The 21019-nt window shown below is 42.1% G+C and overlaps 1 protein-coding gene across 1 annotated transcript in view; it reads right to left on the reverse strand.

Annotated features, from left to right (window-relative positions):
- Window positions 1-394: 394 nt before the first annotated feature.
- LOC144134321 (uncharacterized) overlaps window positions 395-21019 on the reverse strand; it is a 30872-nt gene continuing 10247 nt past the window's right edge. The window contains exons 2-3 of the mRNA XM_077667259.1: window positions 16460-20606; window positions 395-4625 (exon numbers count right to left, since the gene is read on the reverse strand). Coding sequence (XP_077523385.1) covers window positions 4026-4625; window positions 16460-17050 — 1191 coding nt within the window. The 5' untranslated portion in view covers window positions 17051-20606 and the 3' untranslated portion in view covers window positions 395-4025. The remainder of the gene's footprint in view (window positions 4626-16459; window positions 20607-21019) is intronic.

Below are 21019 nucleotides of genomic sequence, written 5' to 3' on the forward strand. Positions count from 1 at the left end.
TGGCTTAATTTGATGCATGACTTCTTCAATGAAGACAATTCTTGCATCTGACAAGAGCTTTCAATTTTTTAAGTAAGTTCTGCCAAGGCAGATGGCATAACACATTGAGAGAGTGCATTGAGATAGCCCAGGGAAACCTGGGAAACATATTCATAGGAGCAGGTGAATGCAGCAGCTTTTAATTAGAGCTTGACAGCAGCACTGATAGAACCACAGAACATCCCCACACAGCTATCACTCTAAAATGCACTCACAGCTAGCGAAAAATTATGTGAGGGTGGAGCTGAACATGCTTCCCATAAATAAAAAAAGAAATAAAGAATTCACAACACGAAGTCAACAGTGATATACTACTTTATATCATACAAAAAAAGCAATTGGAAGTCATTTACACTCAAGAAGAAAATGATATAAAGCAAACAGAACAAATCAAAGAAATTACAAATATATCTGAGCAAGTGTACACACAATGGCACTGGCACTCTTGAAGCAAGAGGGATATGAAAAACGGAAAAGAATGTATAATCATGGTTTAATAACATGCACTGTTGAACCCCCCTAAAGCACATGTACGTTGCAAATAGCAACAACTAGTAGCCACATGTTATCTGCAAATATACTGCACAGGTTTCAGAGCCAACAGTGATATATACTACTTTATATCATACAAAAGAAGCAATTGGAAGTCATTACACTCAAGAAGAAAAAGACATAAAGCAAATAGAACAAATCAAAGAAATGACAAATATATCTGAGCAAGTGTACACACAATGGCACTGGCACTCTTGAAGCAAGAGGGATATGAAAAACGGAAAAGAATGTATAATCATGGTTTAATAACATGCACTGTTGAACCCCCCTAAAGCACATGTACGTTGCAAATAGCAACAACAAGTAGCCACATGTTATATGCAAATATACTGCACAGGTTTAGAATTAATCTAAGGGATTTTTCCAATGCCAATGCAACAAAATAATGATGTGGACTAAGCAATATAACTTAAAAATCAGACATGCACTAAAAGCTCATAACATACAATTGGTTTTATCACTGCATTTGAGCAAAACAGTTTCTGCAACAAATCAGATGCAGAATGATCTGTGATTGCACAGGAATACTTCACTTAAGTGGGGGAAGGCCTCTTTCAGCAACACTGAAATGCACCTTAGATGTCGCAAAAACCTATCGCAATGTGGATTATCAAAACATGTGCTACTTTAATACGAAACAGTCTCACCCAAGCTACACCATCTATGAAAACAAGAAAAAAATATTGAAGCAACAAACTTCAACAGTGAACTATACCACTTATACATTCGAAGAACGGTTCCAACAAATGGTAATGCACTGAATGCTGCAACAGTTTTCATTTCCTTTTATAATGACCAAAACACTGCTTGTAAAGCCTGCGCACAAAAGCACAACACATCTTGAAGCTGGACTGTCTTATGTCCCTTCAGATACCTTTTAACAACACTGTTGGATGAGCATCATAAAAATAATGTTACAGAAGCAGGGTTTGCCTGTGGCACTAGGCAGTTAATTAAAGTGAGCTGCAGTGACACTGATGCATATATTAAAACCAGAGCCAAGAATACATGCACAGATGGAACCAACAAAACTAAACTAGGACATGAAAGATGCTCATAAGACAGAGCAGGCACTGACTGCCACCTCTCTATTGTTTTGCAAACCAGCACAGTACGTACCGACAACACTGGACCACATGATTATCAGGTGACCAACTGACGCAGCAGAAAGAAAACAATCGATATGCTCTCAAAACCAAACAAAATAATGAAAAAAAATTCACTGCACGATTACAATAGTCGGTAACGCAAAATTTGAGTGCAGCTTTCAATGGACGTATTCGGACCATTGACAATTGGAGACGGAACATGGAGTGCCGAACAGTAACAGGAGTGGCACTTGGCCTCAGCACAGCGAGATGGATCTAGAATACATGGTGCAGTCACCACTGAGCCTGTGCTCCAGCACATTTCGGAGCAGCCACCTTAAACAGAGCAGCAAAACACCAATCTCGCCACAACCTCAGACTGGCCAACAAGACAAGGCAAAGGTTAAAATTTACAACCCCTTGCGAACTGCCAACCTAATGGTGACCACGGCAAATACAAAGAAAAAGTGATGTGAAAGAGCAGTCATCTTGTAGCTAAGGGAAGGAAGTATGAAAACAGCGGAGCCCAAAGAAAATTCAAGAGATGTGAACATGAACTAAACAGTCAAAAACAGTGAGTAAAAGGTGATGATGACAAGAAAGCCTAAAAAATGAGCATGGCGCATGTGTAAGGTAAAAGGCAAAGCCAAGGGAAGCAGTGAACTGTGCACGAAGTGTGAAAAATAAGACTAAAGAAACTGCGAAGCAAAAGCAGTGCCACTACCGTTAAAACAGCATTTGAGCATTTGAACTCTGAGAGCATTAGAAATGTATTATTTAGATTGTGTGAACTGACCGCCCTATATTACTATGGTCCAGTGTTCTTTTGTGCTGGTTTGCAGAGCAATAAAGAGTCAGTAGGCAGTGCCCGTCCAGTCTTGTATGTCTTTCATATCCTTTTTTTTTTTCAGGTTAATTGCTGACTGCACCCTGCACGCCTTCTCGCTTCTGAATGAAGAAGACCTCGAGAATTTCATGAGACACTTGATATCTGTTCATGATCATATTATCAGCATGCAGTAAAAAGTGGAAATGAGTCAGCATCAGCTAAATAGCCACGCAAGAGATAACAATTCACCCCATCCATTGCATCGCATCCTTGCCTTAGGAATTCAAAGGTCATAACGTGCAATATACCGTATAATGCCGCATATAAGTTGATGTTTTTATTATAAAACCATCATTCGAAATAGTAGGGTCAACTTATATGCGGCGCCGACCTGAATGCGAGGTCTAACATAGTTTTCCCTGAGCCAAGGGTGGTATGCGCCCCGTACTGATGCCCATGCCTGGCAGGATACACGGGGGAGATGAATCCTGCTTCATGTACAGTTGTGGACAGAAGTTTGCGGGATGCAGATTCATGGAAAAAAATTAATTTCTGTGTTGCCTCTTTAGTCAGTCAGATGGAATTCTTCTACCAGACAGAACACGCATGTCTCCTCATGTTTCTATGCTTTTCATTAACCTGTTGTGCCTAATTGCTCTGCAATAAACGTTTTTCCACAAATATTCATACCGCAAACTTTTGTCCCTGACAGCATGGAGCTCCATGTATCCTGCTCCAAAAAGTCATTAAATTCGTTTGTAAATTGGTTCCAGTAAAAAAATATAAATATATAATTGCATGCCATTTACCCCATCCTCTAGTGCTGGTGGATGCTTACCCGGATGAACAGCTGCGACAGCAACCTTCCGATAACCTCTGGTACACGCCGGAATTTGAAACTACCGAACCGTATCTTCTTCGATGTGCCACTGTCGGGCCGCACTCGAGGCATTCGGAGTTTATCACCTTTTATATCTGTTTGCCTCTGACTGCAGGCTTTAATTGTGACTGTTCACTACACATTCATTGCTTTGTGGTGCACATGCACCGTTATGCCATTCCACGGGAAAGAGGGAGGGGGGTATGCATCGACTTATATTTGGAGTCAACCTTTCTTTTTTTTTGGCCAGCGAGGGGTACAAGTGAGAAGTAAACATGTAGGCGTCAATATACAGTACATACTGCACATTATTTATGACCTTTGTGGAGTTTTTTAAGACGTGCTCGCGAAATCACTGCGTAATTTGTGCACCCGCCCTTTTGAACCCTTATTTTACAGCAAAAAGTGCGCAAATTACGCGAGTAAATACGGTACTTTGACTTCAATCCCAGTTGTACATGCATAAGAGCTGGCCCTGTAAAGTGTACATAGCAGGTGTTTAAATGCTTATTTCATTTGCCAAAGATTGTCAGTATAAGGCAAAATTAGCAAAAAAAAAACACTGACGCAAGGCAGCTGGCCACACATGTAAAAGATAATGCTCACAAAACGTACCAGAACTTCATGAAAAATGAGCTTACACAAAGTGCTGAGTTAAATTTATATGGCATTTTAAACTGTGCTTCCTAGAAAACATCTTTTTGCAGAACTGACACTGGTATGGCCTTTCACCCTTGTGGGATCGCATGTGCCCCTCAAGATATTGATTTCGTGGAAAGGCCATGGGGCACAGCTGGCACTGAAACGGCCTCTCGCCAGTGTGGGTACGGATGTGTATAAGCAGGTGACTTTTGTATGAAAATCTTTTGGTGCAGTACTCGCAACGGTAAGGCTGCTCCCCAGTGTGGGTGCGGAGGTGCTCTTTAAGGTTCTTCTTGCTCACAAATCTGCGGCCACAATTGTCACACTGGTACGGACGCTCGCCAGTGTGGGTACAAAAATGTTCCTTCAGGTGAATTCTCCTTGTGAAGCTTCTGTCGCAGTTACCGCATTGGTACAGCTGGTTCCCTATGTGCTTACTCTGGCGACTTCCCACGTCGATAGCAGGAGTTGTCGCACAGTGGCCCATAGGGTCACTCTGTCCACGAGGCACGCCATCTTCACATGTGTCGTCCAGTTCTGCATTGTGAAAACAAAGATTTTTGATCAGCCACAGCACTCCACATGTCAAGGTCACTTACTGCTAAAGCCAGGCGAAAGTTATTGTAGAAAGGCATCTTAAAGGAATATTGAATAACAATCAGAAAACACTGGAAAAGCACATTTGCATTCTTAAGGTATGATTACCGCAGTACACAGTCATCATTCTAGTTATTTTTGAGTGGATGGCTGTGTTTTTGATGTTTTGTGAGCGACGGACAGACTGCACTCTGCAGCCCTGTAGAAAAGCTGGTTGGAAGCAGTGCGCTGTTCAATATTCCCCTTCTGATGCAATGCTCTTGAGCTTAGTAGGATGCAAAATAGAAGTAAATGTGACGAAACAAGCAGAGATTATGACTCCAACTCTGATAAGCAACTATCTAATCAACCGTGCACAATAAAGAAGTAAGCTTAATTATGATTTATCCTTGTCGTTTATAGCGACATCGGCTATCCACCGCAGTCTTCCTGTGTGGTGCCAAGAGAACCACTCTCAGTGGTCGCTCTCAATGCTGGAGCTATCATTTGGACCAGAAATCTTGGCAGCAATTCTTGTTCCTTATGCCTCTTAACAACAGCAGCTGTACAAATATTGGCAACGTCAGGGTCAACCTAAGGAAACTCAACTTTGAAACAAGGTTTTCTATTGCAAAGTCTGCTTTCATTCGAAGCCAATTTTCCAGCTTGTAAAGAAGTGGATTTTACCTTGGGAAACGAGAACATGAATGTTAAACCAAATTAAAGCTCTACATTTCTCTCTCTCAATAACTGCACTGAAATTAAAGCTTTTATTGCCGGTTTTCCTCAGCACGTTTTCTAAACATTTCATGCATAGGTGGAAAGACAAACAAAATCTAGAAAATTCACAAAGCAATGTGCCAAATATATATCAATTAAGGGGGCGAGAGAACATCAATAAGTGAGCAACGCAATGTGGTTGCCTAAACTGTAGGCACTAAAGCAGATGGAGTGTAAAATGCACACGAACAAAATGATGCTTATAAAGCAGCATACCATTTACACTACAGCCTTCAGTAAATAATCATAAAGTTTCTTCAGCATGAGGTTTTCTCAGCAATAAGACAGTGTCACTTATACAATCTTTCATGATTTGCATCATTCCAGTCATCTTGCTGAGCAATAGACATAATGAGACAGAGTCCAATGCATTCCATTTCGTGAAAAGGCACACTTCAAATCACTTGATGCACTATTTCATAAGTTATAAAATTCTGTCTGTTGGGTCGTTTAATGTTGACACTAAATCCTCAGCATGATTCTTCTGTCATCTTGCACTTTTCTTGCTGATGCCAAGTCAAAAGCCTGTGATGTAAAAAAAAGAGAAAAACAGGCCAAATGTAGAAATGGTTTGCCAAAACAGTGGGAAATGTGTTTCATATATTCAAGAATTACAATTTGAGGGCCGCATGCTGCTTTGAAAGAGAGGTTAGCCAGGTGGATTGCAAGGGGATAGTACCTGTTTCGAGGAGCAGAGGGAACAATAAAACATGATAACGCTTTTGGTTACCAAGAGGAAAGGCTACCTTTCAAAATGGCCATGATACATTGAAACCTGTGCCTGACCTTGAGACTATTTAGTGAGAAAAACCAATTTATAAAACCATTCCAAAAAGAGACTGCCAACCACAAAAATGTTATCATGGCACTTACTTCATCAGCCAGGGTGTTGCCAAAAAGCAGACTGCTTAAAGCGCACACACACACAGAGCAACTTCCCTCACACGTGTGCATAATAGGAGCAAACATCAATCAGCCTACAGGTGAGAAGTGAGATACATATGCAAGTATATTAACAGGCCAAAAAGTGTAATGATGACTTTGGCTGCAGCTGTGGCAACAGTTTCATTAATGATGCTGCTTGCTTCCGACTATCAACAATTGAGATGTTTGTCAAGCTAGGAAAGAGTTTTCCCAACTCGCTCGCAACAAGCAGCAGCAGCTCTGTGCACAGCACGTTATAGTGCCCATTCTATAACCCACCCAGGCCACAAGAACACAGGAGGCACATTCCCGAGTGTGTCAACCCCACGACTCACATGGTCCTCATAGCTCAGGCCACCTGTTTCTTCTGCCACCAAATGAAGCCCAGAGCAGACTAACATTTTTCGCCAACATTGTTTCTGTTGAAAACACTTCACCTTTTTATAACTGGCCTGCAGAGTGTCTCGCCAAAATTATGTGCAGCAGCTTATCTCTTGGATCACGTTAGTCTTTCAAGCTTTATAAATGTCAAAGTAATGCAGCAACAATGTGCTGGTCAGGAACTTTGATTCAAGCTCTCTCGGCCAACCAAAATGCAGCCAGTGAACATGGAGAAAGTACTGCTGACGCTACCAGTATTTCAATAAATATTGGTAGCATAGGATGAAAGCTATGTGTTGGACAAACGTCTCTGATAACACAATGCTCACTGTGAATACTCATCGTTTTCTGTCCATGTATACTCTAGTCCAAAGTATGCACGCTCCCCTGTCAAAAGTCTTCAGGGCACAGGATTTTCTCTTCAGTCATGCAATGGACCATTCGAGGCACCCATCACGTTGTAAATTTCTGTAACTTGAGATGGATCCTTATACAAGCCTTTGAAGGCTGTGGACTCTAGGGTGCTGTGAATGCTCCCCTATGTGGCCTGGAGACCTTTGACGAAGACTGTACATAAATGCGGTATGCATGCATCTGCTTGACAGAACAAACTTGTTACCCCTGTACAAAAACAGGATCCTGGATGTGCTGCGGTAGTATGACATAAAAATAAACCCCATGCTATGGAAACATTGACCTATGACATGCAAGCATTTACAAGCAAATACTGTAATAATATAATGCAAAAGGGCAGAGACATGCAATTGCAGCAAAGGTATGCATCCAGTGTGTTTAGCTTATTCACTGTTCAGTCCTGCACAAGATTTGTTAAGATGTAGAGAAAACCTTATTCATTGATTGAGATGTCACAGAGGCTAGCTAAGACATTCAGCTACCAACAGCGGGTTGCAGATTTGATATCGGTCATCATGACCATACTTCAGTGGCAATGAAATGGAAATTCATCCTGATACTATGAGATGTTGGGGCACAGCAAAGGCCCCGAGTGGCTGAAGCCAATTTCCTTGTCACTACAGCACCGCACATAGCCAAATATCTGCTTTACAATGATGAGCCCCACAGACGAAAGCAAGTGAGCAAGTGGTTATTAATGTGCACTGCTTACACATTCCATGCCCAAACTGAGCAGTGTCATTGGTGCCATGCTGGCTCAGAAGGATGCAACAGCATTCATGCATTCTCTAGCAAAGTGTCCACAGTACCTGCTTCAACAATACGACAATAAAGGAGCGTCTAGCAAATGCAGAGCTGCCTTAGAAACGCATCTTCAATATATGTACTGAGGCGTTTTTATTTGTTCTTATTTCACTACATATATGATGCCTATAATAAACTTTTACATTTTATTTTATTTACCACACAACTAAAAATTGACACTTAGTGCAAACAACTTCTGTCTGCAACTTCCATCTACAACTTCTGTCTACAAACATCCATCTAAAACTTCCGTCCACGCCACTAATGAGCCAAAAAAGATGTATGCCTTAAAAACTTGATCTCTACTATCTCAAAAACTTGTGTCAGTAATGTATGGTAGCCACATTTGCTTTCCCAAGAGGAATCTGAATAATTTGAAGGAAGCAGCTGAAGAGAGAAGTTACAAGAACTGAGAGGAATCAGAATAAGCATTCAAGAAAAATAAAAGTTCAAAGTATTTCATGCAGCATATCGTGGAACCATGAGGCACACAGAACACAGTGAAGGAAGGAACACAAGATGATACAAAGCACCCACACTTGAAATTTGAGTTGCGACACCATGTGTAAATATACCCAGCTGATGACAAAATAAGAGCAGAGACAACTCAAAACTAGCACACAATATGGACAATGTGTTTGTTTAGGCTGTTTCTTTACTTCTCTTACAATCAGTACAGTCAGTATACATGGTGCCTCGGAAAGAAAATTTTACTTGTTAGCCTGCAGCACGCATCATGCATTTCCTTTTTCACTGTGTGTCTTGTGCCATGCTGTATGCATCATGATGCTTCTAAGCCAAATATCCATCCATGCACTGCAAACTACTGCCTTTAAGCTGTGCCAGCTTCCTGAGAAGTTGTACATGGCTACCTAAAAGCTTTCCACGGCCAGTTTACCTTTAAGAGTTTCACGCTTAATTAGCACTCTGCAACACTTTGTACTTTGAAATTGTAATGGATTTAGTGCAGAGAGCTGTCATGTATGTTCAGGAAGGTGCAAAAAAAAAATCTCTCTTTGTTAAAATGTATTAAGAACTTTGTGGACGAGATCCCCAAGAAACGTTTTAATGGAACCGCATTAGAGTTGTGTTGCACCAAAACCCAGCCGATGTCCAAGGCGACATTTCATTTGGCCGAGATAGATGACGTGACCTTGTGATGTCATCTTTACCTGCCCACCGGGACAGGCGGCAACCGGCCCACAGGATTGTCAGCAACCTGGCCACCGTGGCAGGAAGGGATTAAATTGACTGGTCAAGAGAGGTCAGGTGACATAGTGATGTCATCCCAATCTGCCCACTATGGCAACCAGATTGAGAGGTCACGTGACCATGTGGCTTCATCTGCTGATTCACCTGTGTGATTAAAGTGGACCAGTTCAGTGCTGACGAGTGCAACCCTGATACGCATAAATATGACACAAAAACACCAAAATAGCAAAAATGAAGATTTCTCATGCTGTCACATCCCATTCTTAAGGAGTGGTAAGTGTCCCTTAAGTTTTTCGATGCGAGGTTGTTTTTATGTTTTTTCCATTGCAAGGCTCACATTTTTAGCACTTTATAAACATAAAGCATCAAAGTGGGATGAAAGGCAGTAAAGAATCATTCCAGAGGGTTAGAGTGAAAGGAAAAAATGAAAGCTTGAATAAATCTGTTCGAAGAGAAAATACTGTCAGTGAATTAGGATGATGGTGGCGACCATGCATCGATGTTGAAGGAGACAGATAGGGTATGAGGTTACGTGCTATATTTTGAACTGCAAAGATAACTTTTTCCTTCACTGTTCGAGACACTGAATGCCCATAGCGTGCATCAAATCTGAAGGCGATTCATACTGAGAAAATTTGAGTAAATAAACCTTACAGCGTTCCTCTGCACCTTTTCAAGAATACGCTTGCCGATGGGGAGCGTAGCTTATACATTGAATAAATGAGTATGTCTGTTTCTGGTTGGGTTGTGATTGTGAATAGTACTCTTGTGCACCGTTCACACACCAGCTGGCATTTAACCTAGTGTTCAATGCTGCTCTTAAAGTTCAATGCTGCAATCTGGCTTTCGTGCATATGTTTGAGCAGATGGCCATGGCAGCAATGCCTTCCGATACAGCAGTGAAGATGGAAAAAATGCTGTTGGGTTTAGTTTTTGGTCCTGAATGCTTTATTGACTTCAAAGCACGAATTGTTGCAGCTGGTCAAGCCAGCCCTATGCCTTCTGATAAAGCAATGATAACATGCAAAAATGTTGAAAAGGCGAGTTCTTGATCTGCAATGCCAGTTAGGCTTCTAGCATGTAGTCATGCTGGTGGTCGTGATGCCAGCACTTACTCCTGATGCACAACTTCAAGAGACACCTATACAGGTGACAGAAACAGATCCACAGATACGGTTTGGATCACAATATGCATGCTCATATCTTTTCATGTTGCTTCTGGAAGTTTAAGCCTGCAGAAAAAATTTTAGGCCACTGTACAGTCTTTCATGTTGCGTTTCATTGTTTCACGTGCACTGCTGCAGCTCTTCACACCAATTATGTCTACTTGGCGAAATACTAACTTGCATACTTTATTTGTGATCCAGAATGGACACACTAAAACCCGTGCCTAATGAATGTTTGGAATGATTTTGTTTCAGTATAACCCAACACACCATTCATATTCAATGCACAGGCGCCTTCTCATTTCTTGAAGTACTTTTTGCTGCAGAAAACTCATTATCCCAAGTCATACACACTATAAATGTGAAGGAAGAGGTCTGCAAATGCAGTTAACACTTCATTAAACACCGAAAGCTCGAAACAGTAATACTCTGTGCTTTGACAGGTAACGAAATCTAGAAACTAACTGGATAGTCGCAACATATACACGGACGCGAGTAACTCTCGCAAAGAAACCTAGGCACACCAGCCCCCAGTGTCACTAGCACGCCGAGCCTAGCACTTATAGTTCTCAACTTATTGAACCTAGCGCTTGACAGTCCCTAGGCCACATTGGCTGCGATTATTTCAGTTGTGCCAAGAAGTATCGTGGTTATCATGGTATTGTGCCAGTTTAGCAATGGCTCTGCGAGGCGTACTACTTTATCGCCTACGTTAATCCCCGTCAGTTGAGACCTGCGGATGGGTTGAACCGCGCAAACAAAAAAGAAGACTGGGTTCTCGCAGGTTTTACGTGCCTTGGTCGGCAGTGGAGGGGCCCGAGCCCAGGCGGGCATCCAATGAAGTGCAGCTGCTTGCAGTAGTAGCCGCAGCGGCAAAACGGTTGAAAGTTCAAATGATGAAGAGCGCAAGCATGGCACAAGGAACAATAAATAGATACACACACACATTGTTGACAAACAAAAACACAACATCGAAAGAGAAACCGAAACTAAAGGATAAAATGATCATTAATTTTTTTGTTGTTTTTGAAGATATGCATAATGCTAGAAATGAAAAAAAAATGCTACGGGTAAGGGCCCCCTAGTTTTTCTAATAATGGAAATGCCGCTAATTCAATTGTTTGAATTTTCTTGAAAAACAAACGAAGTTCTACTGGCGCCGTGACACCATACGTGAAATGCAAGCACTGCTGTTCCCCGCAGGCATGACGGAGGAAGGAAAGAACTTCCTTCATGCCCGCAGGTTAGGGTATCTCGATCGCTGCATCGATCGAGGCACCCAAAGAGGTTATGGAGGCAACCTGCCACAGTCTACTATACACAACATGTCACAATATACTGATGCGTGTCGAAAGCAATATTACTGCATTTGCACAAATATGATGCCAGTTTTTCTTTTATTGAATCGACGAATTCAACAAGCACCTCGCAATAAACATGAAGTCAAACTACGAAAAAGTGTCAATTTCTTTCTTGCTGTTCCTCAAGATACCTATGGATACCCACTACGCTTGTAAGCCGCGAGGAAAAACCAACTTCTCAACAAGCTTGGGCCCTCGAGTGGAAGCACGCTGCCACGCTGCAGCCCGAAAAGCCACATGCATGAAAGGAGTGGAGACCTCGAATTATTCGGAGTGCTTTTTTTGGTCCTGGAATGATGTATAAGACATAAGTAAACATAGATCTGTCAGTGCTCAATAAATAATTTGCAATTTTTTTCATTCTCTACTTAATTGCCAGTTCCGACACCATAAGTGTGTTTGAGATTGAGCGAGGCATACAAAAACTGGAATAAAACTGCTTCTTTGTTGCCCCAATTCATTCAAACTCTTACACTAAACTGCCCCAGAAGCCGGAATGGCAGCAAGTTAACAAAGAGCTATTGTATTTGAACTTTTGTATGCCTCATATGCGATCTACTGCTCGGAGATCATACTGTTCCGGAATTCCGGTTCAAATTTCGCATAGTCCCAGCAGCCACTTTTCTGGCACATCTGGAGGCGATAAATAAATGCCTTAAGTGGCCAATGTTAGTACACTGTACCACTGTCTCCTGAAAAGCATATTTTAAAGCGAAAGCATTAGATGGCTATGTCCAGAGTTTCGCGTCAGCAAAACTTCCTCTGCACGATTGCATCGTTCTGTGACAATAAATGTGCAAAATTTTGGTTGTGTTAGTGTGTGATGAGATCTCACTGTTAAAAATTTGATCGATGTGGTATTATTATTTAATTAAAAAATTATACTTCATCGCAATAGCCACGGACGTCGATACAGCTTCTCTGCACGATTGTGTCGTTCTGCAGATACATGTGCAAAATTTTTATTGTTAAGGTAGTGCGTGATGAGACCTTGCTGCGGGAAAAATTTGGTTGATGAATTGTAATGGATTAATTGGTTTGGTTTAGGGGGTTTAACGTCCCAAAGCGACTCAGGCTATGAGAGACGCCGTAGGAAGGGCTCCGGAAATTTCGACCACCCGGGGTTCTTTAACGTGCACTGACATCGCACAGTAGACGGACCTCTAGAATTGCGCCTTTATCGAAATTTGACCGAGTCTTTCGGGCTAGCAGCCAAGTGCCATAACCAGTCAGCCACCGCGGTGGCGTAATGGGCTAATTAAACGCGAAAATTACACTTTGACGTCACACTAGCTCCATGTTTCATGTCAGCAAAACTTTCTCCTCACGATTACATCTTTCTGTGAAGATAAATGTGCAAAAGTTTGATTGTCTTAGATAGTGCATTTGGTTGTCTGAATTGTAATTAATTACACTTCGTCGACACAATAGCCACGTCAACATAGTACCTGGACATGGAAGGGAAAAATACTAAAAATAAAAAAAGATTAGAAAAATAAAAAATTAATAGAATGCATACTGGCGCCACGGAAAAAACCAGAGTTCTAGAAAGTTCTATGCTTTCACATTCCTCCACGCAAGCAGACGTAAGTGCCCTCCAGAATTTTTTTTTCTTCTCTTACCTATATATCTACGAACTTTTGGACTAGTGCAATTAGACTTTAGCTAATCCATTTGTTTCACTGACTTCTGCCAGGTGGCTATGTTAGAACCACTACACTGCTAGAACCACAGAACATCCTCATAAAGCTATTACCCTGAAAGGCAGTCACACCATGCAAAAAACTGAGATCAAGCAGAGAACCTGCTTCCTGTAAACAAAAAAGCTGCCAAAATTTCATTGGGAAGACAAAAAGAGACGACAGAGAGTCAGCAAATGATATGGTTTTATATCATTACATGAGCAAAAACTTACGAGGTATGGCCCTACAAGAAGAAATCAGACATGATAAATGCAATCACATCAAACTCCATCTGAGTAAATATATGCGCACCAGAAACACTAGGACCCTTGGAGCAAGAGGGAAAGTAAAAAACAGAGAAAAGAAAAAAATTAGCTGCGGTTCAAAAACTGCTAAATCTGGTTACAGAGCGAAAGGTGTGGTATATCGGGCAACTAGACGCGGCTTGGCGTCTATAACATTGAGTGCGTTCCGCACACTGGATAGGCAGTGCACCCACCCTGCCACCCTGGCAGTTAAATTAATGGTTGATCGCGAGGTTTTCCACCCAATGAATGCTGCGGCCTATTGCTGCAGTGCCGGCTGTCAGTGCTAATGCATGCAGCCCACATCCCTCTCTCACCACCCCCACATACCACAAAGTGCGACTGGGGCATCCACTGTCCCAGGGAGCCAGTTATGTGCCTTCCTTTCCTCAAGATCATTGGAGTCTAGAACGTTGTCAATACCAATGGCAATGAACGCCGGGGTCTATAGCTTCAGTGCCGCGTTTCTGCTAGAACGTTGTGAATGCCCACATGTGCAGTGCACATCTGTCACTACTGGCAGGTAGGTTTGAAGTGCAACTGAGGTATCCACTGTCCCAGGTGGCCCGTTATGCACCTTTCCTTTGCTTTCAAAGAAAATTGAAGATTGGTTTTGAAGAAAGGAAATGGTACAGTAACTGTCTCATATATATCGGTGGACACCCCAACCACCCCATAAGGAAGGGATGAACGTGGTTGGGCTGAAGGTCCTTCTCCGGCATACGCGAGGACTGCTTTACCTAGCGTAGTGAAGCTTTTTGCTTGAAAAGCAGCCTCTTTGGAAGAGGATAAAAAAAAAGACAACGAAGAAAAAAACGAAAAGCTTGACCAATCGCATTATCGAGCTTATCTCATGCAATCAATTTGTTTCTATGCACAATCTAGTGTCATTTCATCAGCTATTTCTGTGTAATACTTGGACACACCTTGTAGACTCACACGTCCTTTCTAGAGGCAGCTATATATACTAATGAAAAAATTTTCATGGCACCTTGAAGTTCACCAGGCAGCCTAAAGTAATTGTGACATGACAAGTTTGGTTTGGTTTATGGGGGTTTTACGTCCCAAAGTGACTCAGGCTATGAGAGATGATTGACAAGTGCTGTTGGAACCAGTAGTGAATACGTGCTATTTTAACAGCCACATCTGGTAGGCTTCATAGATTCTTGCAGGTTAATCGATGGCTATGCAATGCACATCGACAGTCTTCTGAACGAAGAAGACCTTGATAACTTCATGGGCCATCTGGTATCTGCCCTTACATAGTATCTGCATGCGGTCGAATGGTGGACGGCAGCCAATCTTGCGACAGTTGAAGGCGTTCTGAGCTTCAGAATTTCCCAGTGAACTTCAGCATCCATACATTCTCTGGTTTGGCCAATATGGTTCTCTCTACAGGAAAAGAAAACTTCACAAATGACCCCCCTCTACACGTTTGATCCCGCCCACGGCGGTCGCATTTCGATGGAGGCGAAATGCTAGAGTCCCATGTACTGTGCGATGTCAGTGCACGTTAAAGCACCCCAGGTGGTCGAAATTTCCAAAGCCCTTCACTACGGCGTCCCTAATAGCCTGAGTCGCTTTGGGACGTTAAACTCTAATAAACCAAACAGCACAAATCTTGGTGAAAGAAATGGCATCCATACACAATGCACATTGAACAAACTTAAATGCTGTGCATGGAGGAAGTTGTTTTTGAATTATGCTTTCCTGCAGAAAGAACCACCTCGGCTAAAATGGGCAGCACATTAGTATATGCCTTTGACAGCACCAAAACTCATTAGAAAAACCACAGAGTTCAAATCTCTCCTTTCACCGTTGGAAGTTTGACTGCCATTTGGAATTTGATTACACAGAGAAAATTCTCATGAATAAACTTCTGCCTTCTCACAAAGTGCCTCTGCACTCCCAAGAAAGGCCACGCGTTTACTGTGCTGTCATCAATAACCTGAAAAACACAGGTTGCAATCTGTGCTGGCTTCCCTCGACTGACAGATATCAACGTGGGGTTTGGGCTTACATCTGCGTATGTCCGACTTCTCTGTGCACACAGGGTTACTTTCGCTTGTTTTGGCTTTGCACCCTATTGCTTTCTTAACACTTTTGCTAACGAAAGGGGCGAACTTGCAACAGTAAAAAATTTCACTGCTTTGTTATGCTGCTGTCACCCAACTACTGTAATTGTGTCCAAAATTCAACAAGTATGTATACAGAATGTTTCACTTAAGACATTCTGCAATTTCTATATACAGGCTTTTTGAGTTGAAACAGCGCTCTTTTTTTTGGCATAGCATTGACAGCCGTGTAACACATCAGAGTACAGTTAAGACGTGCTAACTAGCAGGCTGGTTAAATAATACCGAGCAGTGAACTTTTAACTATATTAATTTAGGCTTCTTAATTATTGACAGGCATGTAGCCCACTGCAATCCATTATAAGTTTTTAGAATCTTGAAAATGTGGTTACCCTCGACACTAGCCCAACAAACTTAGACTAAATCACGCCAAAATACATGCGCTTTGGAGAAGCTTGCAAGCAAAGCAACCTCTCCAGTGCACGTAAGTCGTCAAAAAAAGTCAAAACTGCGAATTTCAGCCTTATGCCTGAAAACCATGTTTTATTAAACACACATGCTGCCATGTATCGACCAATTCCGGTCACAATTGTGAAGGGTGGCGACATGCATTGTAAGTAGCAGGTATTTACATGCTTATTTTTTTATAAAAGCTTGGCGCACATGGCTGGACAAGCAAATATACTGCCACAGGTTAGTTGGCAATGCTTGCACAGGTAATGCTAGCAAAAGGCAGCAGAACTTTATGAATTTGGGGTTTCCGAAGAGTGCTGCCTTCCATCATGGCATTTTAAACCGTGGCTCGTTGCGAACGTCCTTTCACAGAACCTACACTGGTATGGCCTTTCACCCTTGTGAGATCGTACATGCCTCACGAGGCGTTGTTGACCTGTAAAGGCCATGGGGCACAGCTGACACTGGTATGGTTTCTCACCCGTGTGGGTACGGATGTGTAATACCAGTGTGCTCTTCTGTGCAAATGTGCTACTGCAGTAATCACAAGAATAAGGCCGCTCCCCAGTGTGACGTCGAAGGTGTTCATTAAGGTTGCTCTTTTTTGCAAAGCTGCTGTTGCAGTAGTCACATTGGTAGGGACGTTCCTTGGTGTGAGTGCGAAGGTGCTCTTTCAGGATACTCTTTCGTGCAAACCTGTTGGTGCAGTGATCACACTGGTACGGACGCTCATCAGTGTGGATACGGAGGTGTTCTTCCAGGTGGCCTCTCTTTTTGAAGCTTTTGTTGCAATCGCTGCACTGGTACAGCATCTTATCTATGCGTTCACCACAGTCACTACCCATACTGGTGCGATAAGCTGTCACAGAGCAGCCTGCAGGGTGCATGCCAGCATGATTTTGTCCAGAAGACACTCCATCCTCGTAATGTGTGGCAGTCAAACCTGCGACTGAAAATCAAAAAATTTTGAATCAACTAAAGCACTCTGCATGTCAAGCACACATTGCACTTGAGTCACAAGCAAATGTCGAAGGGCATTTGAAAGGTATTTCCAACGTCAGATTTAATTAAAGGAGTATAGACACCAAATTTTTGGTTGGGTCTTTCGATCATTGCAATTACGTGCAAGACTTAAGTATACATGGATCACCACGTGGCACCTGCCAACTACCATTAATTTATAATAGAATTTTTTCTTCCCTCTGTTTCAGTTTCAACAGCCGAGCGATGCCTACATCAGTCAAAGGTCATGCGAGCATTAAAACTGCAATATAATCATTGCCTCACTGTTTTAATTTACTACAATGCTAACACCAGCTGCATACATCCTAACGTGAGCTGCATACATCAAGTGCTGGAATTGCAATGAAGAAGCTGCGATTATATAGCAATTTTCTTCATGCCTCACCTGACCTGTACAGTACAACCCTGCTGTTATGTTCCCAAGTGCTGCGATTTCCTGGCTGCTACATTTTTATCAGCCAGACTTCCCATAAAAAACCATGCAATACAGAGTAAACTGTTACATCGCAATGTGGCAGCATTTACGAATACTATGTCACAAATGTAACTTCACTACTGTGCTTTACCAAGTGCCGACACTTTGACAGCCAACGTTTAGCAAGCATGGAACGGCAACATGAATCTAGAGACTTGATCGGAGCTCATCGATCATTATCCATTACTCCGCCATTGAAACCTAGACAGGTGAAAAAAATCATGAATTATTTAGCGGTTGTAAGCGAACACCACGTTGTGATTCATGTAATGCTACTGCAGTAATGTCTTGCACACAATTATGAAGATGAAAGCATATGCGAACAAAATTTGATGTTCATACTCCTTTAAGCACAACTCAGCTTTGACACAACCTTTTCTATTGCAAAGTCTGCTAGCATTTGAAACCAACATTCCAGCAGTAAAAGAATACAAGTTTACCAAAAGAAATGAGCACATTAAACCAAGTTAAAAGCTATGTACTCCACAATCTCTCAATACCTAAATGAACAGCAAGAAAACAGGACACATGTCTCCGCATGTTTTCAAGACCATGTTTCATGAGCATGTTTTTGTCCATACACACAAAAAAAAGACTAGAAAAATCACAGTAACATGTCAGATATTTCACTTAAGATGGTAGCAAAAGCTTAATAAACAATTAATCAAGGTAAAGCACGTGCAAGAACTGTGGGTACTTAAAGCTAATTATAATCACAAATAAATCACACAAGTAAATCACAAATGGAGCACAAAATACACGCAAGGAAGTATTGCTTATGCAGCAGCATATCTTTTACACCAGAGCTCTCTGCAAATGATCAGAATGTTTCTCTAGCTTGCAGTTTTCTGTGCTAAGACACAATGTCACCCATGGAATCTATCACGATGGGACAGCATCTAATGCCCTCCACTTCATTAGGAAACTGAGGAAGACTACATGCAATTATTGCTATCATAAACATGTTTACTCTTCGGCTCTTTCTGGGTATGCTGATGATCGTGTAGCAGCAAAAGACGCATTTATCACCGAGAAAATTGGATTTATAGAGCTTCTGGCCACTCATTTAAAACTCGTTAATGTAGGGTTGACGTTAACATGCTCTATATCACACAAGGAAAGCAATCAGACATCAAGTACACTCAAAAAGCAAACCACATAAAGACAGGTTACTGCAATTGGAACACACCAAGAAAATGACAAATAAAATTACACCAAGCTCCAAATGAGCACGCACATCAGAATTCCAAGCAGCCTCACAGCCGGAGGGCAAGAAAAATAAACGTGAAGAAAAGACGAAAAGGCAGTTGCTGTGGAGAAGGGCAATAGAGACAGCAAAAGGAAAAAAAAAGCTTGATCAATGATGTTAGCGAGCAAGACTGAGCTTGTGCCCTGCCCCCTGCTCTTTATGGACATGCCCAGTATAGTTAGCATTCTCTGCAATTACTTCCTCACTACAAGACCATCTGATTGCCTGTTTTTTTGCAACAGATATTTTTGCACACCTGGCAGGCCACAGCCCCCCGCAGCCGAAGAAAAATTTTCAGGGTAATTCATCTCAAAATACCATTAAGTGTTGACTGCGATTTGGTAGCATATGCTGTGGAACCTTTATGCAATTGTGGTCCACATATCATGACTGTTGGTGACCAAAAGTTTACCATTTGAGAAAGCACCTGAACACTTGGGCATTCCAATGCAAATCATAAATCAAAATAAGTACATCAGAACTTTTTATGACACCAAATGTAACAGAACATGTAAGGGAACAAAGTAACTGTCACACAGAAAAAGGAGAATATGCAAGGATTTCTAAATTTCTTACTGCATTCCAACAAGTTTCTGCAAGCACATCAGTTGGTTTTTCACTAATGGAAGAGCCCACACTGTGACAAACGAGAAAAATGCTGATCTTAGTCGTCATGCAGCCACTACATTTTGCCAGCAAGAATGTCCTGGCATTGCACAAAAACACACAAGGTTTATGAGCGAAGCCCTCTTTCTGAATTATTTAAATATGTTTCCAATGTCAATAAAATACTATGTGCAGCAAAATGCCACAACAGCAGCAACTATGTTATTATAATAAAGAAAACAATGCCAGCGGAACTACACAGTCTATAGAAATGAGAAATAGCGAGGTGGCAATTTTCAATACTGAAATATGCAACCCATACATTACAAAGCGAGACGTCAACATTTGACAAATTGGAATGCAGCAACTGGTAATGAAGCTCAGAAAATGAATCTGCACAGTTAGACTAACATATCTCTCTGCGTATAGTCATGCCTGCAGTGATGTTATTTTGGGAGGAGGGCACCTGAAGGGCACTTGGAAGACATTCAAATGTTTAGTTCCGGATATGTGCTTTTCACTATTTGGTCAAGGTCGCGAACGTAACTAGTGGCGCAGTTAACTGGCAATGTTTGTTACAGCCAATGGTTGCAAAATGCAGCAGAACTCCATAAAACTCGGGTTTTTTAAATGTGCTGACTTCTCTCATGGTGTTGTAAAGTGCTATGTAGTGTGAATGTTTTTTCACAGAAATGACAACGGAACGGTTTCTCGCCCTTGTGGGCTCGCATATGCAGGGCTCGCACATGTAGTGCGAGGTGGCGTTTAAGCGCAAAGCCCGTGGGGCACAGCTGGCACTGGTAAGGCCTCTCGCCCGTGTGGGTACGGATGTGTGTAACCAGGTTGCATTTCAGTGCAAATCTGCTGGTGCAGTAGTCACACTGGTACGGACGCTCTCCAGTGTGGGAGCGAAGGTGCCGCTCAAGTGTGCTCCTGTATTTGAAGCCCCTAGTGCAGTAGCTGCACAGGTGTCCACCCTGTTGGTCTGCCACGTCGGTAGGAAGAGTTGTTGCACAGTGGCCGAGAGGGAGCATGCCACCGTGTAAAGTTTGTTCACAAGGTGTGCCGTCCTCATGTGTGGTGGCCAAGCCTGCATCATGAAAATACGAGTATTTTCAGTCACAGCCATCCACATGTCAAAGCTAACTTGGCACCAGGGCCACATACAAGTGAATGCAGAAGAGTATCTTAAACAACAGCTGTGCCAATATTTTCAGCATGATTCAATTGAAGACAACTCGTCTTTGAAACCAGATTTTCTACTTCAAAGTCTGCATGTATTTGAGGCCAACATTTCAGCTTGCAAATAAGTGAAGACTACGTAGAGCGATAGGAGGACAAAGTTAAACCAAGCTGCAACTAAGCTAAAGGCTGCACAATGTAATATCTCACTATCCAAACTGCACTGCAAGAAAAGCCATTGTTGCTGATTTTCAAGAGCAAGTTCCATCACAAAGTTCTGTGCATGGGTGCAAAGAAAATGAAAAACTAGAAAATTCCCAT

This window comes from Amblyomma americanum, chromosome 5, assembly GCF_052857255.1.
Source record: "Amblyomma americanum isolate KBUSLIRL-KWMA chromosome 5, ASM5285725v1, whole genome shotgun sequence".
Taxonomy (NCBI): Eukaryota; Metazoa; Arthropoda; class Arachnida; order Ixodida; family Ixodidae; genus Amblyomma; species Amblyomma americanum.